The sequence below is a fragment of the Ursus americanus genome, chromosome 28, assembly GCF_024610735.1.
Source record: "Ursus americanus isolate L20-20 chromosome 28, mUrsAme1.1.p, whole genome shotgun sequence".
Lineage (NCBI taxonomy): Eukaryota > Metazoa > Chordata > Mammalia > Carnivora > Ursidae > Ursus > Ursus americanus.
In genome coordinates, this window is record NC_142154.1 from 8,390,612 (window position 1) to 8,418,401 (window position 27,790).

The following is a 27,790-nucleotide window of genomic DNA, read 5'->3' on the forward strand; positions in this document are numbered from 1 at the left end:
GAAGGCCATTTCTCCTTTCTCACCATTAACAAGCGATGGCATCCTTGTGCCTGTATCTTTGTGCACTTCTGGCGTTAAATTTCTAGAAGTGGGAATTTTAGGATCAAAGGTTATGAATATTTTTGTTGAATATTGTCTATTTGTGCTCTTAGCTTTCATGATTAAAAATAGAATAATTTTTTTTTTTTTGGTAATTGTAGAGGACATACCTTGGGTGCCTCCTGATTCCCTTGGTGAAGTCAGCTCCTGGACCCCGTGGTGGGCTTTGCCTCCGGTGCCACCAACTCTGCCTGGACCCTCAGGCTTCCACACCCTCGGGCTGACCAGTTGCGTTCTTAGGAGGACTTCCTTCATTGCTGCTATTATAAAGCCCGGTCAGGCAGCCTCCCATCCTGAGCTCCGGGCACCTCCCACCATTTCCGGATTTAGCTGAGTGGCTGGGAGAAGGGGCCTGATGATGGAACTTGAACAGGTGAGCTTACCTCTCTGGAGACACACTTTAACTAATGGGAAACAGGAAGAGGGGCATGTGTAGCAGGCAGGTAAGTCCTTCTTCCTTCTCAACACCTCCTCCAGGAAATGGTTCTGCATATAGCCTTATCCAGACACATGCCACAAAGCCCAGCAAACCCACCTGACCACTTTGACCGGCCCAGGAATGCAACACTCAGCACCACTTTCCAGGTCATCCCAGGCTCACTGCCCTTATCTCCCACTCCCATTTTCCCTCACGCTCAGGTTGTGGTGGTTTTCTGGCTCCCCTGAAATATTAAAGTTTATGCAAGTGTTTTATGAGTTATAAACCACTAAGCAAAGGGTATTTTATTACTGTGATTTCTGTTGTGTTTGGGAATACTCGGGGACATACCGACAGACATTCATTCCGGAAAATAATCAAGATTACCGTTATTTAAATTTCCCTACTCAGGACCAGTCTAAGAAGGATTCTGAAACATTTCTGATGTTTCTAATTCTGGGTCTGCCTTCAAGGAGGTGTGGTGAACTATGAGCCAGCTCCCTAGGAATACATGGAAGGAACGCCTTGCATGTGTCCGTACGGAGAGCATGCAGGAGGAAGGAGTAGAATAGCACACTTGCATGCTCCGGAGTCCTCCAGCATCATGTGCCCCCCCAGGATGGAATTCCACGGTGAGACTGAGAAATACGAGATGAGCCAGAAATAGCACGAAAGTGAAGTAAAGTGAAAGAAACATCAAGACTTCCCTGACTCAACCTGCCTTTCAAACAAGTTCCTTCGACTTTGCCAGGTGAGTTACCTTTTCCAATTTCACACGCACACAAAAAATAACTTGTGGATAATTGATATTCAACTCAACCAACAGTTAGCAAAGCCCTAAATTATCTCCTTCTGTGTGATATTACAGCACCCAGTTGTTTTCATATTACTCTCTGCTGTTACTGCTGACTTAATTAACTGCCTTTCTGGCTGGACTATAAACCTGAGAGAGTAGGAAGCTGTCAATTTCACTCTGTCATATTCTTGGCACCTAACATATTGTCTGGATTTTTTTTTAATGTTTATTGAATGATGAATGAAAAAAGAATGAATGAAGATGAATTGACCATGTGTCTGGCCTTCACCAAGTGTTTTTAGTTTTCTGTAAATATCCCCAGTCGCAAACTTCAGCTTAAAGCAAAGTAGCTACCTAATAAATGTATGTTAACGAATCAATAAAACAGATATAAGTTTATATAAAAATAGCTAATGGTTCAAAGTATTCTAAAATAGTCTCTTCTCATTTACATTCAGGGAAAACAGGCCTATAAAGAGAATTACAGCTTAGTTTTAAAAAAACAGAAGTCTTTGAGGCCACTCCGTTGGAGGGAAGATCTGGTAGAGAATATTGAAAAATCGGCTGGAGGAATGGAGCCATCACCTGTCCTTCACAGTCAAGGAAGGTCTGGGGTCCGCTCTGTTTCATTGAGATAATATCCCGTGGGTAACTCTCAGGACCTGGACTCCGCCTCTCTCAGCTCATGTGTGGGGAGATGGTACTCCAAGGAACTCTGTCATGTAGCCAGAACCAAAGAAACGTAGCTCAGGTTTGGCTGGTCCTTTTCCCCTATGAAACAAGCTACATAAAACCCCGGATTAAATTAATCCTTTCTTTGGTTTTATATCCTTTCCTTTAGAGTATTTCGTTGATTGCACTTATACTGATCACATGGGGAAAGTGAGATTTACAGAGATAAACCATCTTTTCTTCTTCTTGGTCCTTTGAAGCCAAATTATTTTTAAAGGATCAGAGGTCATTTGAGGCTCATTGGACAATCCCAAGGGCCAGATTCTGTCCTTATTTTTGATACAATGAACCATTTTCTACAATGGGCATTTAAAATTCACAGCTCCCAGGGCATTAGTAATCCCAGGAAAGGCCCCTGCTGGCAATCTTATTAGCATCTCTGCCTCTTGATTTTTATTTAATTCCTTTTAATATTCTACCATAATGCTGATATGCATTATGGAATTGAGGGCTGCCGAATGAGACCATTATTTCACTACGTCATTAAGCCCGCAGTGAGTTAATAAATGGCTCAGAATGTGCTTTGAGATCGTATACAGAGGTTTAAAAAAGAACGCCAAGGCAACACTTGTTGAATTACAGTTAATAATATTAGGAAGAAAAGGGTATTGACGTGAATGGTTCAAATAGGGGCTCACACTAAAATGCTCTATTTACAAAGGAATGAGTGCCATTCTGATGGCCAAACAGGCTTTTGGAAAATAGTCCTCTTTTCAAAGCCCCAGAGTGGAGAAGGTTAGAGCAGAGAAGTGTCGGGGGAATGGTGGGGAGGAAAAACAATACACTCATCTAGCATTAAAATGTTGGCACAGATCAACAGAATAGAATGCCTCAAACTGAGGGTCGTTTTCAATTCTTAAGTCCCATTCACACACAGCATCTCATTCTAGCTCACAAAAATTCTGGAAACAATGTCCTTGCCCCAGTAAAAAAGCAGAACTCCCAACTTCCCTTTCCTGAGCCCTAACCCTCTCTCTCACCTCCCTGCTGACCAAGGGAGCTCTACACCAGTGCTTCCCAGACTTTCCTAGGGGTACGGGTCACCTGAGGACCTTGTTAAAATGTAGATCTTAACACTGTCCCTGAGCCTGAGATTCTGCATTTCTAACAAACCCCAGCTGAAGCAGATGTCACCGCTCCTGGGTCAGAACCACCACCTGTGAACAGCATCGTCCTGAAAAGATGAGTGTCCTACGTAATCACCCAAAATTTATATGTAAGGAACTCCAATATGCACTGAAGGAGCTGCGTCACTGTTCTTGTGCTCCTTGATAAGGCGGTAGACGTCGTCAGCTAGTGACAGACTCTGCCTGATTTTCACAAAGTCAAGCCAAGCACTTCTAGAGCTGAATTAAGAGCAGAAACCAGGAAGGGGTGAAGGGCCTTCCAGAGATCGTGGATTCAGTAAACTAAGGCATGAGCTCTTGATCAGTGGGGGGGTCAGCCACCCTTTCAAGCAGGTCCGAAAAACTATAGATTCTCTCCCCCAGAAAAAATGTACACATAGGCCAACAATTTTGTATGTAATTATATCTGTTCCTACACTCTTTTGTTTCATAAGCAATTTAAGAAATCTTAACCTGGGGACATCCCAGGAGCTAGAAAAACAGACAAACAAAAACATTTTTAAACTCTCCTTGGATATAGACAGTTTTTAAATACAACGCTTGTGGAAGAGCTAAGCCAATAACCTAAAAACACAGATGAAACACACACACACACACACACACACACACACACACACAAGGGCAGGGGGAAGCAGAGAATTTAAGACTTATGACAAAAGCCATGGAAAATTCTCAATAGCCCAAAGGAGATCAGGAGCAAGTGGACAAAAACAGAAACTGCAAAACCTAGCAACCTACCCCATTTCTCAGTGACTGGGCCCTGGGTCATCAGAATCTGAATCTTCAAGGGTGCTCGATAAAATGCAGATTTCTGGGCCATACCCCAGATCACATGGAGACATGGTTCAGAAATCGGCATCATATAAGACCCCTACGCAATTCCTATGCATATTAAAGTTTGAGAAATACTATGCCTCAGATTACATTCATGAAATTAAGAGATTCCCTACCCCTACTCCCATTCAGATCTTAGAAAGAGGCATATTCTAGGGGGCACCTGGGTGGCACAGCGGTTAAGCATCTGCCTTCGGCTCAGGGCGTGACCCCAGCGTTATGGGATCGAGCCCCACGTCAGGCTCCTCCGCTATGAGCCTGCTTCTTCCTCTCCCACTCCCCCTGCTTGTGTTCACTCTCTCACTGGCTGTCTCTATCTCTGTCAAATAAATAAATAAAATCTTAAAAAAAAAAAAAAGAGGCATATTCTAATATGAGGCAGCCCATAGGACAAAGAAATGGGTTCCAACAGAACAGTGATCCAAAATATATTCTTGAGTTGTGCTCACGATTAGAATAGGCTTTTAAATTCAGCAACCTTTGGAGAAATTCAAATCTGTTCCCTGTCCTGACCTCCACTCTTTGTTCCTTCCTTCCCCTTCCCTTATACTCAGGCTCGCAAATTCCCCTTCCCTTTTCTATGGCCTCATATATGAATTGACTATAATATGGGTTAGATTACGTAGGAAGTTTGTAGAATAAGGAGTAGACAGTAGAGGAAATGTCAAGGTAATACACACAGAAATGGCTTTGATATAACTAAATCTATAAATATTGGTATATGGATATGAGTCTCTATAAAAGCCAAAATCTATGGTTCTCAACCCTGACTTCCTATTTAAGTGAATAAAATCACAGAGACCTGATCTCCAACTTCAATGGTTCTAATTAAGAAGGTATGAATAAGATAATTATGGCTAAGGATTGGAGTCTAAGCATCTGTGTTTAAAATAAAAAAGAAAACCACCATTAAATATTCTCACATACAATCAATAATAAGACCGACAATAAATGGTATTGAGTGTTTAGTATGAAAATAGTGCTAAATGTTTTATAGGCAGTAGCTCCTTCAGTCTTTATAACATTTCCATAAGTTGGAACAGTGAGGAACATCACTTTTACAACCAAAAGTCACAGAGGACAGGTAACCGTCTCAAGGTCATGGCTGCTAAATGCTAAAGTTCCCTCCTTGGAACTGTCACAAGTGCCCACACTAAACAATAAGTTATGCACCCCCTATGAAGCCATCATTCAGAACCACTGGTATGTCTGTAAGACCCGGTATATATGTGCATACCCTGGGAGAGAGGCAATTCTGGGGTTTAGGATGCTTGGGGAAGACAGGTGTCCTCAAATAAAGGCCATGCAAGCCCAAGGAGCTGTTGAGAGCAATCATTTGCTCATGGGCCAAGGACAGAAGTCAGCAGGAAGTGAAGTGACCATGGAAAGCACCTAGGAGGCGGATTAATGCAAACTTAAGTTGACGTTTTACTGAAGACTAGCTCCGCTTCCCCCACTTTCCCTGCTGATGGCAGCTACTGCTATACAGGTATTGCATCCCTCCAGTTCCTCTTTGTTTACTCTGGAAAGGTAGAAAAGGAAAAGGAAAAGGAGGAAAATAAAGGGAAAAGGGAAGGAAAGGGGGAGGGGAGGGGAAAGAAAAAGGAAAGGGTAAGGTCTCACAGCAGGATGAAGGCAGGTGGAGGGATGTGAAGGACAGAACAAAGTCTTCTGACAATTAGCTAACTGGTGCTAAAAGCACAATATTTTCTCCCTAGAAAAATATAACCAAAATGGGCCACAAAAGATTCTTTGGGGTTTCAGAACCAAGCCTGGTCACCCTGGTCTATGTGGTCCATAAGTCCCTTAGCTACCCAGCAAATGCAACCTTTCCCAAGCATGATTTTAGCAGAGACCCTGCCCATTTCTTTGTTCTCATTATGTCTTCTGATTATAAATAAGAAACATGTTGCTGCAGACCTGCTTAGTGACAGCCAAAAGCAGAAGCTAGGTCTCCTGTCTCCAAAGCCCAGGGTGACTTTCACCAGTGACATCCTACTAGGCAGAAAGCATGGGGGTCCAAGCCAAGATTGCAGTGCCACACCTGCCTGGGTTCAAATCCTGGTTCTAAAACATACTAGCTGTGTGACATCAAGCAAGTTACTTGGCCTCTTCAAGTATCTTCATTTGGAAAACAAGGATGATGATGATGAGAAAGAACCAACTTTGGAGTATTTTGGCATGGGGTAGCAAAGATAGAGTAATTTAATATATGAAAAAAGGCCTAACACACAGTAAGTCCCATAAATGTGTTTGTTATCATTGTTGCTGCTTCAAGATATTATATATTACAATTCCCAAGCAGTGCTAATCAGCTTTCATCATACATGGAGTGACCCTCAAATCTGTCTTCCAGGATGTTCCAAGAAAATCTAAAACTTCCTATTTTCTTGATCAAGAGGTACAGGAAAATGAAGGGTGACCATAATTTGCTTAGCGATTCACAGCATGACAATATGAAGACAGAAATAAAAACTTTCTGGGCTGCCTGGGGGGTTCAGTTGGTTGAGTGTTCAACTCTTGGTTTCGGCTTAGGTCATGATCGCAGGACCGAGGGATTGAGCCTTGTGTCAAGCCTCATGTGGGGCTCTGTGCTCAGTGGGGAGTCTGCTTGAGGATTCTCTCTCTCTCTGTCCCTCTGCCCCTTCCGCCCATCTCTTTCTCTCAAATAAATAAATCTCAAAAAAAAAAAAAAAAATCCCAAAAAACTTATTTTTGGTTCTTGGATCTGTATATTCTGTACCTCCTTGCCTGACCCAGTGTACTAGATTGAACAGTGTCCCCCAAAATCCATGTCCTTCTCAGAACCCCAGGATGTGACCTGATCTGGAAATAGGATTGTTGCAGGAGTCATTAATTAAGATGAGGTCACACTGGGGTACAGTGGGCCCTACATCCACTATGACTGGTGTCTTTATAAGCAGAGGAGAGACCAATAATATATATAATTACTAAATCACTATATTATATACCTGAGACTAATGTAACATCGTGTGTCAATGATACTTCAATAAAAAATAAACAAAATAATATTCTTTTTAAGTGAGGGAAAGATGTCACAAAGGATACGAGTGGAGGGGCGCCTGGGTGGTACAGCGGTTAAGCGTCTGCCTTCGGCTCAGGGCGTGATCCCGGCATTCCGGGATCGAGCCCCACATCAGGCTCTTCCGCTATGAGCCTGCTTCTTCCTCTCCCACTCCCCCTGCTGTGTTCCCTCTCTCGCTGGCTGTCTCTATCTCTGTTGAATAAATAAATAAAATCTTTAAAAAAAAAAAAACAAAAAAAACAAAGGATACGAGTGGAGAAGGCCATGCAATGACAAACGTAGAGAAAGGAGTGATGCATCTACGACCCAAGAAACACCAGAAGCTAAGAGAAAGGCATGGGACAGTCTCCCCTGGAGCCTTTAGAAAGAACATAGTGTAGCTGGTACCCTGATTTCAGGCTTCTGGCCTCCAGTGCTGTGAAAGAATCCATTTATGTAGTTTTAAGCCAACAATTTATGATGATTTGAGATGGCAGCCCCAGGACACTAGTACCCCCAGCCTGCCTTCTGGAGGGAGCAGGAGGGGAGCAGAGGTCCTGCTCTGAGGCCCTTCACTGAGCTTTGGTCTCCAGTGCTGTGTGGGGGTCACTTCCTGAAACAGCTAAGCATGCAGAGTATAAATAAGAGGACACTGGAAGCCCTGAAAGCCAAGTGAGATGACTCCGTTTCCTGTATGAAATTCATCCTTATCAAGCCAGCTTCACTAGCGAAGCACTTAGTGCCCATATCTGTTTCCCAATCCCAGCCTTTTGGAAATACAGGTGTAAGCTGGGGACCACTCACCGGAACAGCACCTGTGAGTGGTGACAAAAGCAGAAGTGGGCAGAGGAGGAAGCTGAACCACAGTACAATTGTGACAGAGGCCCCGGGCCATCCTCCAGGGAGTTTCTGGAGCTGGAACAGCCCTGTGGAGTGTTCCCAGCTGGGGCTAGGAGGCATGGCCTGTGGACCCACCTTCGACCTGCCATCGGATACATGATGCTCACATGAAGGAGCCGTAGCTTTGGTCAAGGCTGCTTCCAACAGCTACAGACAACTTCTGGTGATGAACCCAGCTGTGAGCAGCTGGAAAAATAAGCACCTTGGTCCTGGATCTAAGCAGGTGCACTGCAGCACCTCCCCCCCTTGTACGAGCGGAAGTCCCTCGGTCGAATCACCATTTGTTATTAGAATGTGGCCACGTGAGAGTCCACTTGGACTAGAATCCATTCAAGGAATCGTATATTAGGTGATCTCAAATCACACAGATAGTGACAGATCGGAGAGGTCTCCGCATTGCATTCTGACACACTTCCCTCTCTCACCCACACATTTTCCATGACTACCCATTGCAAGGACTCTAAAAATCTCCACCTGAAATTGGCTTCTAATCACATTTGGACCATGCAATTCCTCCTTTTTCTAGTGATTCATGGACAGAGAGGGTAATCATCTGACTCTACATGGAAATCGCCATCCATTTGTTCATTTATTTATCCATTCGTCTGTCAATCATCCCACAGATTCAACACATCTACTATGCTAAACAAGGTATTGAGCATTCAAGAAACGAATGAGATTGCAAAAGGCCTTACCTGTCATGATAAGGAGCTGGAATTTCTCTAGACACAGTGAAGGACTATAGGCAATACTGTGACTTGAATAGGTTTGGGTTACTGAAAAACCCCTCTGTTGGTGATGGAGTGGATGGATTGCTGGGGGGTCCATGGAGGAAGTGTGCAGGTAGGGGGATTTATATATCTGTTGAGATCTTCAGACCCCCCCCTGAGTCACCCATCTTCTGTCCTTCCTCTAAGACCCACTCTGCCCCCAAGTCAGCAGCACTGCCAACAAGCATGTGGACAGCCTGCTTGGTTGGGAGTACTCACATTGTCCTAAGCCACAAGCAGCCCCCCCGGGCCCAGTCACATGCTTTTGTATGTGCCAACACACCAGGTATGTGACCCCAGGTCTCAAACGCTCAGTGTGAGGCACACACCTATCCACATAGACTGGATGCCTCTAAAAAAATGAGCCCCAAGAGGATGCATGATTCCATTTTGGCTTTTCCCCTCAGCAGCCTCAATAGCTTTTGGCCCATTCCTAATAGGTAAAGTAAATCTCTCAGTGGGTGGGACTTCCATATTAAATACAAATTATGGATCTAAGTGTATAACCTAGCAGTAGAGACTATATTCCAAAGAGACAAAAGGGAGAGATTTTTTTTTTTTAATTAGCTAACTATAGACTGGAAAATAGAAGAAAAAATATCATATTAATAATAATTATTTGAAGGCAATAGCTTATGTTCTTTAATGCAGTTCCAACATAAATGTCACTGTAAGAAATGATATTTCATTTCAATACTAACAAATCAGGTACTTAGTGTGCTGGGGGAGAAGTGATTGGAACTACTTTAAAGCCGCGTTAACCAGAGAAACTGCAAAAATATTTATATTCTTATGAAGGAAGGAAGGAATGCCCCTCATGGGTGTATTTAAGTATCCTCCATCTTTTGGATAAATGGTAATGCTAAACAAAAAGTGGAAAGATGACCTTAGAATAATAACCTCAGGACTCAACTGGGACTAAGCTTCTCAATGTACAAAAATCATTTGCAATATGTTCAGGATGGAAATTTCTATACTGCTTTATAGCTCATAGACTTCATTATATACCTCAAACAAAAATCACCAAAACACCCAACTCTGGGCTGCCTTCCTTCCCCTGGCGTGCCCCCCCCATATGTAAAATTATTCATCATCCTCTTACTCACTGTCTGCAATTCTGCTCAGTGACTCAACAATGTTTGTAAGGACAGAAAAACAAAGGGAAAGAGAAAACCAATCCATTCAGAGAGGTGTTTCATATAGAGAATGGGATTGTTAAGCAAAACCAGGTCTGGCACCATTAGAGCTTTCTCTGGCCAATTCCTCTCCATCCTTTCCTACAAAGACCTCATGCCAAGGCCACGTGGACAATTTCACAGGGCAAACGCTGAGCTGATACGTGAAGCCATCGCGTCTTTCATTCTTTGTCATTTGTAACAGCCTTTGTGTGTGTTACATGGAAGATGGGGGGGTTGGTAGGGGCCTGAACCTATAAGTCATTTAGTTTTCAAACAACTCCAAAGGACTTTGAGTTTCTAGTTGACTTATGGTGAATGGCACTGAAGCTTATCTGACCAGAAGCTGTTAGCCTGAACTGGGGCTTGGAGAAACAAAGTCAATGAGAGTCACCAAGCTAATAGATCTGTGAAGGATGCATGCAGTTGTCCTTTAAACAAGCGACTGGCCCCTATCCTTTAAGAGGCACACAGCTAGAGGGATACAAGTATATATCCATCAGGCCTTAGAGTCACAATATCCCAAGCTTATTTTTCCCAGTCCTATGGGTTTTGAATGCCAAGAGACCAAACATATCCCTGATGATATCACCTCCAGGTGCATTCCTATCTGCATTCCCTTTTGGCCTTTACAAAACTCTTGTGCAGTGGGGAGGAGAGGAATCCTTATGAATATCAGTATCTGATACACAACACACAGGTTCGTAGAGGTATGTGGCTTGCAGCATTGCTGATAAGTGGAAAAGTGAGGTCTGCTGGTACCTAATTCCATGCCCCTCCCATGATCTCTTCTTATTCTGCATCGACATTCATGTGGGTAAAATGCATTAATTCAGATCTAATAATTTATTTATTCAATAACAGAACATTTATTTTTAGCAACTGCTTAAACGAGCTGGTTATTTAACAGAATTTAATAGGTCAAAGCTGGTGGTTCAGTAGACCTGTGTATCCAAAAAACTCTTTGGCCAGGTGGGCAGCTAGATAATATTCATCGCCTGTCACTGCCTATACTCCGTTTGATAGCTAACAGATTTTCACAAGCACAGGGCCATGTAGATGCCAAGTGCTTCCTGGCTGTTCCAGGAGAATTTCAAAGCCAGCACAATGCGCTTTAATGCGGGTAAGGTCCAGGTATCCTTGGGGTTGAATGGAAGTCTGTCAGCTCGCCTAACAAATTTAAAAGAATCTATTACCATGGCACTGTCACGGTGTCCCTTATTTATGCTCCTCTAGTGGGGGAGTGGGAAGAGCAGCTAGAAGAGCCTGCCACAGCAGCTTTCCAGCTGCTCATGCAGTTAATATAGCTGTAGAAAGAACATGATTTATACGAGCCTCTCCCTTGACACGAGAGCCTGCGTCCCAGACCCACTCGTGTTGGGGAGATGCATGTCATGTACTCACTTCTGTGCACTCTGGGGACAGCAGGGTAGCAGAGAGCTGCTGATTTAGATAAGCACATAAGATAGAGGCATACAATACACAGATGTAAAGTACAGTACGTATGCACCAACCTACGGCCTTGATGATGCAAGGGGAGCTCGCCGACTGGTGCACAGGGTAACAAGAGATCCCCAGGCATAGAACAGGGCCAGGCAGAAGGTCCATAAAAGCTGGGGGTACATGTCTGAGGGAGGCTCCCTGCCACTTGCTGGTAAGGACAGATGATTGAGAAACCAAACAGGCAGGCACGTACAAATTGCTTGCAGGATCAACACAGAGGGGTGCTGCCAGTGAAGACGACCACTGAGCTCGTTCTGCAAGATCAGGTCGCTGGGCCAGACAACCAGGAGACTTCTTCCACCCCCCCCCCATTACAGTATATTGCTGCTGGACAGAAAGCATGCGTATGCCGGAGCCTCACATACCTGATAGGGTCCCTGGTTGCAACCACAGTAGCTGCTCTCCATCGTGTAGCTTCTGGACACCCCCATTTCTCTCCACACCACCACCCGGGCTGTGGAGGCTCGGGATTTCTCCACGAGGAAGCTGCAGCTGCTCATTGTGAACGCTGGGGCTAGCTCATCAAGGATTTTGGGAAGAGTCTGAGATAAAAAAATAAAATGACGAGTTGGGGATGTGCATCATAAAAAAGAGCATCTCAACATTTATTAAGCATCTCAATATATCAAACACTTAATATATACTGCTGCAAATCTTACATCAACCCTAAGAAATGGATACTAGGGGTCTGTTGTTGTTTTTTCGCTCTTAAATGAGGAAACGGAGACTTAGAAAAGCAAGAAAGAAATAGCATTTAAGTCCAACTACAAAGAGGCTGGAATGGGAGCCAAATGCCAACCTGGCCAACTCCAAAGGCCATGATCTTTCAGTTCCATGTTTCAGCATCACTGTGGACCGATGTTGCATGTACATTCAGCCTCATACACTGCTGTGCTAAACTCCATGGAAAGCCATGGATTTCATAGAGACTGAAATTTAGAGAGGGACCCCACCCAAAACCACACATGGTTTTCTAGGTCTAAGTCAGACTATGGACTGTTTACTTATCCCAGATATACAAGTCATTGATAATCACCGAGGGTCGCATATAAAGTTTCCTAAAAGGGTATGACTGCCAAAATGAACTTTCTAGTCTCATCTTGGTTTTTTTTTTTTTTAGTTTTATTCATGACAGAGATAGAGTACATGTACACGAGAGAGAGAGAGAGAGAGAGAGAGAGAGAACACAAGCCGAGGGAGGGGCAGAGGGAGAGGGAGAAACAGGCTCCCCATGGAGCAGGGAGAAAGACTGGGCTCAATCCCAGGACCCTGGGATCATGACCCCAGTAGAAGGCAGATGCTTTTTTTTTTTTTTTTAAAGATTTTATTTATTTATTTGAGAGAGAGACAGAGAGAGAACATGAACAGGGTGAGGGGCAGAGGGAGACGTAGACTCCCTGCTGAGCAGGAAGCCTGATGTGGGACTCGATCCCAGGACCCCAAGATCATGACCTGATCCGAAACCAAGAGTTGGATGCTCAATTGACTGAGCCACCCAGGCACCCCCCTCTCTAGGTTCTTCTATCTCACCATTTCCTAGGGAGGAAAAGTTTTATGTGAGACCACATAATCTATATTTAGGAAGTGTCTGTAGACCCTTTCCACTCTCCGACTGACAGAGACGGGCTCCTAGTCACCAGACCTCCCCCATCCAAGGATGATGACTCAGGAGTTTGATAGCACATCAGGCCCTTGCCTTAGTGGAAATAATGGACCTAGATAGTCCCAAACTTCTGTGACATTAGCAAGAAGGGTTCTCTACTTCTCTGTTCACAGAATATCCACAAACTAGCACATAATATGAAATTATGCACATTCGATAACAAACAGTGAAACTTCAGGCTTTTGGACAAATTGTGGGGAGAAGGTGGAACAGCAGAATGAGAATCTGAATTAAGAAATTATTTTTAAAGAAATGCAATTTTGTTAATTTCTGGAACACTGAGCAAATCTCTTAATATCCCTGGGTTCTTACTGTCCCCATGCTTAATATAACTTAATTACATTAATATAAAGATTAATACAATTATTAATTATATTATAAATTGCCTATGATATAGGTATATGTTAACATAATTATTCACATAATTTAGTCTGATCTTTATGTTCCCACATAGCTTGCAGACCTACAGCATCATTTGAACTTGGAAAATGAGCTGTTAATGTCCTCACTTGAGTCTCCACAATTGTCCCCATAATTGATTTCATCTAGCCACCGTTGTCCCTCTCTCCCTGTGATTCCTTCACCCCATTTTTCTCCTTCAAAGTGTTCATCACAATTACAGTAAAATTAATGTTCACGTAATTAGCTGTTTATTTTCTATCTCCTCTGCAGCCCAGAAGTTCCATAAGGGCAGGTCTGTGTCTCATTCACAGGAAAATCTTTGCACACAAAGATGTGCAGCTCATGGAGGGCACTCCATAATTATTTCCTGAAATAAATAGAATGTGCTAGTCCAGACCTTTCGGGGACTGCTTACACACACACACACACACACACACATATATATATATACACACACACCCCTATATGTAACATAGATAGGTGTGTGTGTGTGTATATATATATATATATATATATACGTGTGTGTGCTATATATATAGCAACTAAAGTGATCAAAAATATTGAAAAAAGTTTTAATTTATCAACATTTAACCTTGCTGTAAAAAGTCTAATTAGACATTATTTAAATGCTCTCTCCTTTCTTTCTTAAGTGAACCTGATTTTCTTAGCTCATATAGCCCCTGTGCAAATGACCACATGTTCAATTTCATGGTGTGTATCTTGGAAAGCTCTACAAGCTACGACCCCTTCATTGGAGCCTGGAGGAGGTGGGATTTACAAGGTGCAGCTGGAGTATCTCTCCTACATGTCCAGAGCAACAGTTTATCCATTCATTAAATAATGGACTCCAAAACTACTACCGCATTGATAATACAGTCCTGATTCCATTTCTCTTTTGATTTCACACAAATTGATCTATGTCAGAGTGAGAAATGAAGACAGTGATAGCTATAATAGCTGGAGATTGTCTTGTTCTGTTTTGTAAATGAATAAGAAATAGATGAACTCTACATATGAATTGATCCACTGGAGCCTTATTTCAAAGCTCCCAGGGATCTCCCATCTTGGATGGAAAAAGACTTGGGACCCTCAACTTTTTCCTTCCCACTTGCTCTGTGCCCTTAAACTTAATCTGGGTTTCCAAAACTTGAAAAATTCTAATAGATACCTTTCCACTGAACACTTACTATGTATTTTACATGCATTAGGTCTTTTAATCATCACAAGGCTTTGAAGTAAGTTCTGTTATTATCTCATAATATAGAGGTCCAACAAGTATCTTTTCAATGGTCACAGAGCTAGTAAGGACAAATCCAGAATGTCAACCCAGATTTCTTTCTTTCTTTTTTTTTTTTAAAGATTTTATTTATTTATTTGACAGAGAGAGACAGCCAGCGAGAGAGGGAACACAAGCAGGGAGAGTGGGAGAGGAAGAAGCAGGCTCTTAGTGGAGGAGCCTGATGTGGGGCTCGATCCCAGAACTCTGGAATCACGCCCTGAGCCGAAGGCAGACACTTAACCACTGTGCTACCCAGGCGCCCCAATCCAGATTTCTAAGATAGATCACACGAGCTTAGCTTAACCACTGCCAAGAACTACTTCTGAAATAGGTATTGTAATCTCATGGGTGTGTAAAGGAATACAAGGAATGAATGACATCATGTACACACAGCATGGCCCAGGAACCAGCATTTAGCAGGGTCTCAACACACACCCAGCAGGGATTAAAAGACTAGACCTGAAGCAGCCCTGAGAATGAGTCTTCTGCATCCCCATAGACACTGAATCCCATTTGTCCAGGAGCAGCTGGGTCAAGAGCAACCTCAGCTGGTGGGGGAGGGATGATCTGATCATTAATTCTGGTGTTGAGGCTCACTATAGAAGCCTGGGATGCATTTCAATTCATCTGCTTTCTGCTGACTCTTCTAAGCCCTGTCTGGTTTTCCAAATTCACAGAAACTATAACTCTCAAAGATGTGCTGACTATGAACTCACCAGACAGCTCCTAGCTCAGAGCTCATTTCCAGGGAGAGGCCTTCTCTGGGGCTCTGGTTCCCTGTGGTCAACCCTACAGAACTCAATTGCCTTCTCTTTTCTCCAAATTAAGCATGTGGCAAGGGCATGGTTGAGACTAGGGATCAAAAGTATGAATTCTGATTCACACTCTGCAGTCTTGACTTGGAGCAGGTCATTTAACACTGCTAACCCTCATTTCTGTCATCATAGAAGGGGGAGGGTAAGAATAGTCCCTACCTTGAGTGAAGGGCTAAAGCAATTGGAACCTTCAGTAAATGTGCAATGTTGTTATTGTGCTCTTCACAGTGGAATCTGCTGATGGGTGAACATTTAGAAGAGAGGGGAGTCACTCTGCTCAAATACTCAAACTTTGAAGATGGAAAAAAGTTTTGAAAACATCTCTTTGCATTGTAGATTTCCCTTCCCTTCACTGAGATAATCCCCTGTTTACTAAACTCCCAAGGAAGCCCCATTTCTGCTTTGACTGCCTCTTTCATTCTGAACTGCAGCACAGTGGACTCCTGATTTAGTTTCTGTCTCATAGAGCACACACTTTAGAAGACCACTGAGGTCAGAACTGGAGGTAAGCTCTGGTGCCGTCACCGGGGTACCCATCCCAGCTCTTGCTACCTATGGGTCCCTTAGACATTATAGCTCCTCTCTGCATCTCCCCTCCCTCCTGTGTGAAACGGGATGCTACTCAAAGTACCTATTCACTCCGCAAACATTGGCTAAGCATGCCCTATGGCTGCAGACTATTTGAGAATACACGGTCGTTGGGAAGATTGGGAAGAATAAACGCACATGGGGTGCTTTGAACAGTGCCTAGCACATGCTCGGCTGTGTAAGTACTGCCCACAGGTGTTATCTCTGCAACTGCTCACAACTGGAAATTTATGAAGATCAATGCCAGGAAATGTCACAAACGAGAGACGCTTCCCAGGCAGGGGTGACAAGGGCTGATTTCAAGCCACCTCTCCTCCATTCACTGTGATCCACATCTAGCAGTAAAAACTCTTTAAGGCTCAGGTTTTAATTATCACAGGATTCCTGTCATTCTAGTTCTTCAGATTTCTCTTGAAGTCAAACTTAATTAAAAATCATTCGTTCCTTCCCCTAACGGCCTCCGTGCTATTCCTTATGCTCCACATACGAGTGAAACCATATCAAAATTTGAGGAAGGAAGGGAAAACTGAAGGGGGGGAACTCAGAGGGGGAGAAGAACCAGGTGAGACTATGGACTCAGGGAAACAATCTGAGGGTTTCAGAGGGGAGGGGGTTGGGGGGTGGGCTAGCCCAGTGATGGGTGTTAAGGAGGGCACCTATTGTCATGAGCACTGGGTGTTATACACCAATAACGAGTCATGGAACACTACATCAAAAACGAATGATGTACTGTATGGTGACTAACATAATACAATTAAAAAAATGAATAAAGAAAAAAAATCATTCGTGATGTTTGATTTTTTTTCAGGGACCATCCTAACACCGCTCATTCATATTTGCCCCTCAAACACTGGTCCATTGGGATCATCTACTCAACTCTGCAGCGAAAGAGAGTTAATCAATCTTTTCTGTGTTACCTCCTAATATTTCCATTCTTGTATTTATTATTCTGTCCTTTTAAGTTTCTGATAATCTGCCTCTCTCCCCAACTGTTATTTCTTAGAGTCCATGCTTTCCTCAGCTTCGTTACCTAAATACGTAGCACAGTGCTTGGCACACGGTGGAAAATCAATAAATGTTTACTTGTAAAAATAGTATATCAGCTGTATTGAGGTAAGTGAACAGTGTGATGATTTTTTGGAAGCGTATATAGTTTTGCAGCCATTACCAACAATCCAGTTATCGAACACTTTCATCACCGTACAAACATGTCTTTCCTGCTCACTTCCAGTCAGTCCTGCCCTGATCTGCTTCTGAATTCTGTAATTTTTGCCTTTTTCAGAAATGTCATGTAAATTAAATCCTACACTTTTTGTTTGCCTCTGACTTCTTTTTAAGTTTACGTTGTTGAATGTATCAGTAGTTTGTCCCTCTTCTTTGGCGGAGGGGGAGAGGCAGAGGGAGAAGCAGACTCCCCACTGAGCCAGAAGCCCGACATGGGACTCGATCCCAGGACCTGGAGATCATGACCTGAGCCGAAGGTAGACACTTAGCTATCTGAGCCACCCAGGTGCCCTAGATCTTTCCACCTTTCTAACAGAAGCATTCAAAGCTACAACTTTTCTCTAAGCACTATTTTAACCATATACCACACATTTTGATATACTGTATTTTTATTTTTATTCAGTTTAGGACATTTTCTAATTTCCCTTCTGATTTCTTCTTTGGCCCAGGAGTTACTTTGGAGTATGTGTTTAATCTCTAAATATTCAGACATCTCCCAGAACCTTACAAAAGTTGATTTATAATTTAATTCTGTCATGGTAAATGAACATACTTGTGTGATCTCAGTCCTTTAAAACATACTGAGACTGGTTTTATAGTCTAGCATAAAGTCTACCTAGGATAATTCTGATGTGGACTCAAAAACAATGTATATTTTTCTGTTTTGAGAATTGTTAATATGTATCAATCAGGTCAGGTATTCTGTAGTTACTAATTTTGTTTGGTTGTTCTATTGCTTACTGAGAGAAGAGTACTAAAATATCCAACTATTATTACTAAATTTTTAAATTTCTTCCCTCAATTCCATCAATTTTTGCTTATGTATTTTGGGGTCTACACATTCACTTACACTCATTATATCTTTTTGATTAATTATTCTATTCAGTATTACACTGGATGCTATCCTACAGGCCTCGAAGGGTGTTGACTTTTTTTTTTTCAATGTTTGTTTCTCTATTATTTAAGTTTAGTAATTTTGGATTGACCTTCAAGTTTAATGACTGATTCTCCTGCCACCGCAGATCTGCTAACGATCCCATCTAGAGAAACTTTCACTTTGGTTGTGGTACTTTTCAGTGCCAGAATTAATTTATTTCCTTCCTTCCTTCCTTCTTCCCTCCGTCTCTTCCTCCCTCCCTCCTTCCCCCCCTCCTTTCCTTCCTGTCTTCCTCCCTCCCTCTTTTCATCCTTCCATCCTTTCCTTCCTTCTTTGCTTTCCTTCCTACTTCCTTCCTCTTTCAGATTCTAATTCTCTATCAAAATCCCCATTACTGTGGTTGGGGCTTGGAATAAATAGGACCCTGAAGATAACTTGCTCTTTCTGCTCTAATCGCCTTGGGGGACCCTCTACTGATCAGCAGCAGTCACATTTCTGGAGGACATGAAGGCAGACAGTGAACAAAAACTGAGAGAGCAGGGGAGGTATTTCTAGGTGAAATGGTAGTGTGGTGGATATTTATCTCTTTTAGTACTCATTAACCCAGAGAGGGAAGCTACTGTGTACACAGTAAGTTCATACATACAGAATAGAGGATTTGCAAGAGGTAGGTCCCATGATGATTGTGATATTGTGATTTAGAGTAGGAAATATACATCTGTCCTTCATCCCCAGTCCCTGACATGGGGCTCCTAAAACCCTGTAAATTCCTAAGTGATAAGAGCATTAGGAACATCTTTTGTTCTAATGAGATGATTCTGGGTGGGCTCCTGGATCAGGCTATCCCCACTTCTCTAGAGTGGGGAGAGGAGCTGGAAAAGAGTGAATAATTGATCACAGCTACATGAAGAAGCCTCCACAAAATCCCAACAGTATGGGGTTCAGACAGCTTCCAAGTTGGTGGACACATCCACATACCAGGAGGACGACACCCACCCCTCGACTCCACAGGGACAGAAGCTCCTACACTTGGGACCCTCCCAGTCCCCGCCCTGTGTATTTCTTATGCAGCTGTCCGTCAGCATCTTTACCATACCCTTTATTAACCGGGAAATGTCAGTAAGGGCTTCCCTGAGCTCTGTGAGCCACTCTAGCAAATAACTGAATCCAAGGCATGTGGGGGGAGGTCACGGGACCCTCCGATTGATAGAGCTAAGTCAGACAGAAGTTGTGGGGAACCTGGGACCGACTGCTTGTGACAGGAAGTAGGAAGTAGGAAGCAGTCTTGTGGGACTGAGTCCTTAAGCTGTGGGATCTGATGCTGTCTCCAGGTAGATAGTGTCAGGACTGAGTTAAGTTGTGCATATCTGGTGACCAGAAGTGTCCGAAGTGCAGTGTTCCATGTGAAAGGAAAGGAGAAAGCTACAGGAGAACTGGAGGCTTTTCCAACTCAGTAGTTTTTCTTCATTGTCCATATACATTTGAAATAAAGGCCACTTTGTATTTTGCGTTTGGACAACGTTGCCTCATCTACTTCTTCCCGATTCCCTTTACCCTGACAGGAAGAAGTCCCTCCTTCTTTACAAACCTCCTTAACATCCTCTTTGGTTCAGTGGGGGAGTTGCTGAGCTCTAACTACTGGAACCCAGGAAAGACAGACATAGCTTCAATGGGATCACAGCTCTGCGTTTCAGAGCGTGCTCACGCAGAGGGACGCAGAGGGTCTGACGCCTTACATTGATCCCCCCTTCATGGTTATTTAAGATCCTTTCATATTCAGTATCTTTCTGTTGCTCTCATAAACATGAAACAGAAGCAGTATTTTTACTATCCTCATTTCGCAGGTGACGAATGGTGGCTCAGAGAGGTGATGTTAATGACTCCTAGGCGCACAGTTAATAATTGTAAAGCCAGGCATTAAAATGAGGTTTCCTGTCTCCAACTCTTATGCGCTTTGCACTATATCATATCATACAGAAAACAAAACAGAGCAACCAGGTGGTACAGCTCCTATTCATCACAAATGTAGAGAGGCTGCACATGCCTCCAACCTGTTTGCAGTATAATCCTAGAGTCAAAACAACGAAAATGCTTATTTAGGGGAAACAATGGGTGGAGCGTGTGTCTCAAAGGCAAGACTATAGACACAAAATGTCTTGTGTCATTCTCCCCGGTGACTCACCCTGTAGCCGACGTCTTCCAAGAGAGTCGATGTGCCCACACTGGACTCTGCTTGCCACAAGGTCTCCTTGATGCTACAGCCATAAAGGAATACATTCTTCTTCTGAGAGTGGCCGTGGAAATCACAGAAGACCTACAATGGCCAAATAAAGGAGAAAAAAAAATCCAGGTGAGGTCTATTGTTTTCTTTCTTTCTTTTTTAAAAGGTTTTATTTACTTACTTGAGAGAAAGAGAGAGAGAACACAAGCAGGGAGAAGAGGCAGAGGCAAGGGAGAAGCAGACCCCCCACTTAGCAGAGAGCATAATATGGGGCTCAATCACAGGACCCTCGGCTCATGGCCTGAGCCGAAGGCAGACACGTAACCGACTGAGCCACCCAGGTGCCCCAGGTCTATTGGTTTCTTAAATATCTGAAGTGTCAACTTTCTCAGACAGATACTGTTTACTCAGCAGAACTAGTTGCATGAGGATCATTGGTGATCTTGGTAAGAGCTGTATGGGTAAAGCCAACCCCTAGACCTGCGAATCTGGCTCAGACCCAAAGAACCCCCCAGTTTACCCAGATGATTCTCACACAGTATCACTGGAAATAATGTATAGTTTTTGTTTAAGCCACAAAGTTTTGGGGTGGTTTGATATCCAGCAAAGGCTAACTGCCACGATAAGCTGTGTTCTTAATCTGAATATTTACTTCCCTTCCTTCCACATGGAAAATGTACTCATCTGCTCCCCAAGGAAGCCTCCCTGAACGCCCATCCTATCAGAGTGTCAGACCCTCCATCCAAACTCCCGTGATGGTTTCCAGACCCAGGACCTTCTCCTGATCCACGAACTAAAGAGGCCAGTCATCTGCCTTCCACCCACCTACATGCAATGGTGGAATGAGGAAACGTTGCTCCCAATAAACACTCATGTCTGAAAGAGAAGGAGTAGGATGGACACAGCAGTCACTTGTCCATAACAATTCTGAAATAGCAATGGGTAGACACTGGGAGGTTCCTATATACTGTAGTATAATTTAATGAAATTTCTCGTTTCCTCCCTGAAATCAGAAAAAACACCTGGTGCTATCAATGGCATTTGATGATACAGTTGAGAAAAGAACAAAATAAATGCAAGAGAAAAAATGAAAGGTGTAAGATTTGAAAGGCGTTAATAAGTGTCTTTATTTTCCACATAAAGATTGTAAAATGTTGAATGTCAAAAATCTCTATGTACCTACAAAATCACAGGTTAGAATGTCAATATCTAAAAGTCAAGTCCACTTACATACCCTATCAATGCACAAATAAAAATCTAAATTTAAAAATAGGATTTAAAATAGCAGAAATGTGGGAACCCTGGGTGGCTCAGTCAGTGAAGCGTCTGCCTTCAGCTCAGGTCATGATCCCGGGGTCCTGGGATCGAATTCCACATCGGGCTCCCTACTCAGAAGGGAGTCTGCTTCTCCCTCTTCCTCTGCCTGCCCCTCCCCTTGCTTGTGTGCTCGCCTGCTCTCTCTCTGACAAATAAGTAAAATCTTTTAAAAATAGCAGAAAAGCATTAATCTCATAAGAACAACTTAAAAGATGTGCAAGACACATTATTGAGAAAAACGAAAATTTGCAATTCTCAGCAAATTTATCTACCTGGGTTCAATGCAATCTCAGTCAAAACCCACAGAGGGTGTTTTGTTTTGTTTATTACAAAAGAGCCAAGAATGGCTGAGGCCATTTGTTTAGTACAAAGAGCCAAGAATGGCTGAGGCACTGTATTATTGATAAAACAATACATAAATCAATCAATGGAGGAGAACAGATATTCCAGAAAGGGACTCCCACGTATAGTCACTTGACTGACGACAAAGTTGATACTCTGGTGCAGTGGGGAAAAGATGGTCTTGGAAGACTTATGGTCTCAAGTGAAAAAGGTAGAAAATAAAAATAAACGTATATCCCTACTTCATAATATGCTAAAAAATAAATTCCACACAGATGGCAAATCATAATATGAAAGAGAAAAGAATACAGCTACCTGGGGGTAACAACATAGGCTGCTCCGTATGATCTTGGAGTTGGAATAGAGTTTTTAGAGGACACAAACAAGAAACACACATAAATGAAAATGCTTAAAAATCAGATACAGTCAGGGGTGCCAGGGAGGCTCAGCTGGTTAAGCATCTGACTCTTGATTTCAGCTTAGCTCACGATCTCAGGGTCGTGAGATTGAGCCTCGTGTCGGTCTCTGCTCAGCACGGAGTCTGCTTGAGATTCTGTCTCTCCCTCTGCCCTCTGATACTCGCTCTCTCTTGCACTCTCTCTCTCTCTCGAATAAATAAATAAATCTTTAAAAAAAAATTAGATATACTCCATGATGAACTTCAGCTCATCCCAAAGACACCATGAAGAATGTGAAAAGGCAAACCAAAGAGTGAAAAGACCTATTTGTAATACATATATATGTGTGTGTGTCTCTGTGTGTGTGTGTGTGTGTGTGTTTGTACACACCTATATATTTCTGTACTTCAACAAGGAAAAGAGAGACGATCCATTTTTTTCTTAATGGGAAAAAATCAACTGACATTTCACAAAACAGAATGTCCAAATAGCTATAAGGCAAATGAAAGTGTACTCAACCTCATTAATATCAAGAAAATGTAATTTGCATACCACAATGAGATGCACTGTATCTAAGAGGTTATTAGGATGCGGACATCATGAAGACAGACAAGGCCAAGTGGTGACCACGACACGGAAGAAGCAGAACCCTTCAATCCAGTTTGTGGACAATAAATTGGTAACACTCCTTTGGAAAACAATTTGGGAATGTCTTCTAAAGCTGAATATGCAGATAGTCTAGAAACCTCCCAGCAGAAATGCATACACTGAGCACCAGAAGATATCAAGAAGGTACATAGCAGCACTATTTTTACTAGCTTAAAACTGTAAACAGTGTAATGGATTAATTGTGGTAAAATCATTCAACAGAATACTGTTGGACACTGACAATAAAAAAGCAAGCTAGACACAAAAGGGTACATTCAAGGATTTTTTTTTTTTTTTTTTTTAGATTTCATTTATTTGAGAGGAGGGTGTAGAGGGAGCAGGAGCAGGGGGAGGGGCAGAGGCAGAGGGAGAAGCAGGCTCCCCACTCATCAGGGAGCCTGATGAGAGGCTTGATCCCAGGGGCCTGGGATCATAATCAAGGATTTCTTTTATAGGATGTTCAGAAAGAGGCAAAACTAATATGGTGGTAGAAATCAAGGCAGGGTTTATTTTGGGGAGCTGGGTATTATTGTCTGATGTCTCTGGATTGCTGGTCATGCTCTTTTTCTTGATTTGTTTGGTGGTTACATGGTGTGTGCATTTCGTGACAGTTTATCAGCTGCACAGTTGTGATCTGTGTACTTAAAATTAACAGACGATACCTACACACTGTGTGTTTCAAAAGAGACAGCAACCCTAATATTTTAAAGAGATATTTCCTCACATTGGTTCCTTAGTCTCTAGAAATGTAGCCTTTGCATATTAAGTTAAGGACACAGTGTAGGTAACCAAAGGTGTTTGTCAACTTTAATAATGATGCAGAATTGACAGTAACTGATAGCAGAGTAAACAAGTAAGAGTGGAAATTGTAAGTGGCAAAAAGAACAGAATTAGCAAAAATAGAAACACTTAAATTGGAATAAATATAATGTCCTACAATTAGATTCGAACAGTGGCCCAAGAAAAGGATAGATATATTTAGCTAAGAAGTAGATTTTGAATGAGAGATCCAGAGGTTTTAGACGGCAATTTGCTCAGAATAAATCGGAGGCCACATATGTCAAAATTAATCTAATCATAAATCGCTTCTGGAGAAGTAAAGTGGCCATATATTAGGAGAACAATCTGCCCAATGTACCTCATACTGGCCAATTTATATCTAATATAGTGCTTCTCATTTCTGAGTGTGGCATTTTAGAAAAAGCTAGGATACCTCAGTAAAGAGGAACCAGAAAGCCAAGAGAAATGGGAATGTTTGTAAACAAAGGACAGCTAAAGATACTGGAGATGTTTATCCCAGAAGTAAAGAAGGCTCAAAGGGGTCTTGATAGGAGACCCACAAATTTCCAAATTTACCCAGTTGGAACATGAATAAATGTACTTGCTATCATCTCAGAAAGCACGGGAAGGCAAAAGGAAGGATAATGTGGACATAGATTCCAGCTTTATATTAAATTCAACAGTGGTTGACTAGCTATTGCTGGCAAGAAATAACTCTCTATGGTCACAGCTATGTTGATATGCTGTGTCACACTTTTAAAAACTTCCGTTCTCTGGAAATGTTTCAGCAGAAGCCAGATGAATGGCTATCAATGATGTTGTTGGTTGACAAGTTAGACTAGATGATGATTTTTGGTGTGTGATAAAGCCCTGAAGTTCACTGAATGAATAGGAAGCTGCTGACAGCAGGGAGGCGGCCCAGGACCCTCAGGGTGCATGAATGAAGCCATGAACAAACACACATGTCAAAGAAAACTAAAGGGACAAGTGAGTTAATGGTCTGCCCAGTCATGATAGAAGGAGAGAAAGACTGATGGCAGGTTAGAGCTGAGAAACCATGTTGCTTTGTTGGTGGGCCATGGGAGTAAGGAAGAATCGGTGGCATGAGGACTGATTTTCTGGAAACAAGCTCGTTGCAGAACAAGGAGGGCTGACTTGATCGGGAGCCAGAGGGCAGGATTTGGACAGACCAAGTACGTATGAGATGAGGGTTTTAAGGACTAATAGACTCGAAATTGTTCTGTATGTTCCCCTTCCTGTCCTCCCTCTCTTTCTCCTAATTACCAATAATAATAAACAGCTACTACTACATTTGGGGGGGGGCAGGGGGCGAAATCTTGAAATTACATTGTAAATTCCCTGTTAGCAGAAAAGTATTTCTTAAGTATATTTTTCTCTCCAATAAAACAAGAAAAAACTTTTTTTAAAAATGTGGAATCCTTTATTCTTGTTTCAGGTTGAAGTCTTATGAGAAAATAGATCTTCTCAGCTTCTAGATTATCACTGAGCTGCGGGTGCCGGAGCTGAAATGATAAGCAGATTTGGGAGGAGGGAGTTGGTCCAATGACAAGTCGAACCCCACACAAGACACAGAATGAAAGCACAGAAACAGTGAATGAGCAGAGTAAGCTGTTCCCTAAAGAGTCGGGTAATCAAGCAAATGCGCAGAGAAAAGCAGAAAACAGAAAATGTGGGGGTAGAAAGAGAAACATGAGAGATGGGAAGAAGAATGGCCCGGGCTTCTGGTACGTTCCATTCCTAGTAGATTATAGGACTTTTCTTCAAAACTCTCCATCTTACTACTTGTGTTACATTGAGCAAGGCTCTGTTATTTCCAACAAATATAGCCCCTAGGCCAGTGTCTCTCCATCCTGTCTCTGCACTAAAATCTCCTGAGGAGATTATAAAGATATTGATGCCTGAAGCCCACCTCCAGAAATTTTTATTTAATTGGTCTGCAGTGATACCAGAGCTGTGGGATATTTTTAAGTTTTCCAGGTGATTCTAATGTGCAGCCAGGGTTGAAAACCACTCTGCTCCTGTCAAGACTTTACAGCAGTGGATCTCACATGTTATTGAGTGTTAGAATAGCCTGGAAGACTTGCCAAAGTACGGATTGTAAACCACTCACCAGCAATTCTGCGATTCAAGTAAGTCTGGGGTAGGCCCCAGGAATTTGCATTTCTAGCAAGTTCTTGGTGATGCTGACACCTTGGACCTAAGCCCATGCTTTGGAAGTCTCTCGCCTAAAGGAACCAATAGAATTGTTGGAGGTTTAATCCTCGACCATCATGAATTTGCCACCAACCTTTATCTCTTACACCTCAGTGTCTCTCTGTGAATTAAACACCCACCATTCTTAAGAAAAGTGTGCAAACAAATTAAAGCTGTGTCTTAGCAACAGATTTCTCAATAAAGCCAGAAGCTTTGCCTTCGTGGTGACAGGCGCTCCTTAAATGCTGAATTCAACCGAAGAAAAGAGTTCTTTTTTTCTGATCCTTACAGACTCTGGAAGCTGAGGTCAATGATAGAGTATAGACCTAGTCATTTGTGGGAATGAACACTGCTTAGCCCTGGGACTTCTAGTGGTCTCTGGAGATTCAAAATAGAGGAGGTGCCGACATAGTCCTGTTTTTTGCCCAATGACATCCCTAAAAATAAATGCTTGTTAATTAGAAGAAACATGTATTTCTCTAAATTATAGGGGGCAATTACAAGACAAATTACCAAGTTATTTCTGTTGAGGGAGCTTTTTCTTTCCTATGGGAAGATGTAATGCTCATGCTTCCTTTCAGTAAAATTCTGTGCCAGGTGGGTAGGAAGCATGCCCAGTGATGGCACTCTAATATCCATGGCCCTGTCGTGCTCATTCATGGATTGATTCAGCAAATATTTACTGGATGCCTGCTTTGTGGCAGGAGAAATTAAAATTTTAATGTAATATGGCACTGTCCTTAATAAAACAACAGTTACTTTACTGAAAACTGATGGTGCTTCAGATAATGAGCTAAAAACAATACAGATTATCTCATGATGAGGCAGGTGCTACCATTATCCCCATTTTGCAGCCGAGAAAACGGAATTTCAGATAAAATAAGTAATGTGGCTTGTCCAGGCAAGCCCAAGTTTCTACTACCATCATACAAGTTTGTGAGTAAATATTGTACCCCAGTATGTTCTAACCCAGAATCCGTGTGTCAAAACACCTTTTAAATTTCTGTAGTGCCTCTTCCAGAAGCTGTTTTATTGGGATGATCCCATGAGTAAACAGGAAATCGTATTGCACTGAGAAGAGGATGGAAGTAGTGGTAAGTACAGGATCTCTGGGAACCCAAATAAGGGGGTTCAGGGGCATTGTTCACACAGCACTCCAAATGAATGGTACACTTGAGGGTGCGTGATGTAGCGGTCCTAGGATTCTCGAGGGGGGGGCTTCCTAAGTTATCCTACTGAGAGCTATCCAAGCCAAGGGAATGAGGAAGAAAGCACAGTGAATCCAAGGAATTGCAAGCATTCAGAATAAGAATGCAGAGTGAAAGGAAAGGAGAATAGACCTTAGGGTCTGTAAGTGGGCAACAGGCAGATCAGTGATACCCTTGCACACCACTCTGGGATGTTTGGACATTTCTCCTGAATGTGGTGAAGGAACATTCAAGGGTTTGCACAAAGAGGAGAAGCACGGTCAGGTCACCAGGAGAGGAGTGCGAAGAGTGGACTGGAGGGACGGACACCAGGCCCCAAGAGATGACAAGGGCCTAGCTATGCAGAGGAAGTATGGCGCTTAAGGAAGCTTAAGTCTGGAGAGAAATGATGTTGGGTGAGAGCGGAAGGAAGTACAATCTACAGGAGCTGGAGAC

At 42.7% G+C, this 27,790-nt stretch overlaps 1 protein-coding gene across 1 annotated transcript in view; it reads right to left on the minus strand.

The window, feature by feature from the left end:
- Positions 1-27,790, minus strand: part of AGBL1 (AGBL carboxypeptidase 1) — a 710,086-nt gene that overhangs the window by 290,626 nt on the left and 391,670 nt on the right. The window contains exons 20-21 of the mRNA XM_045813133.2: positions 20,410-20,541; positions 11,745-11,921 (exon numbers count right to left, since the gene is read on the minus strand). Coding sequence (XP_045669089.2) covers positions 11,745-11,921; positions 20,410-20,541 — 309 coding nt within the window. The remainder of the gene's footprint in view (positions 1-11,744; positions 11,922-20,409; positions 20,542-27,790) is intronic.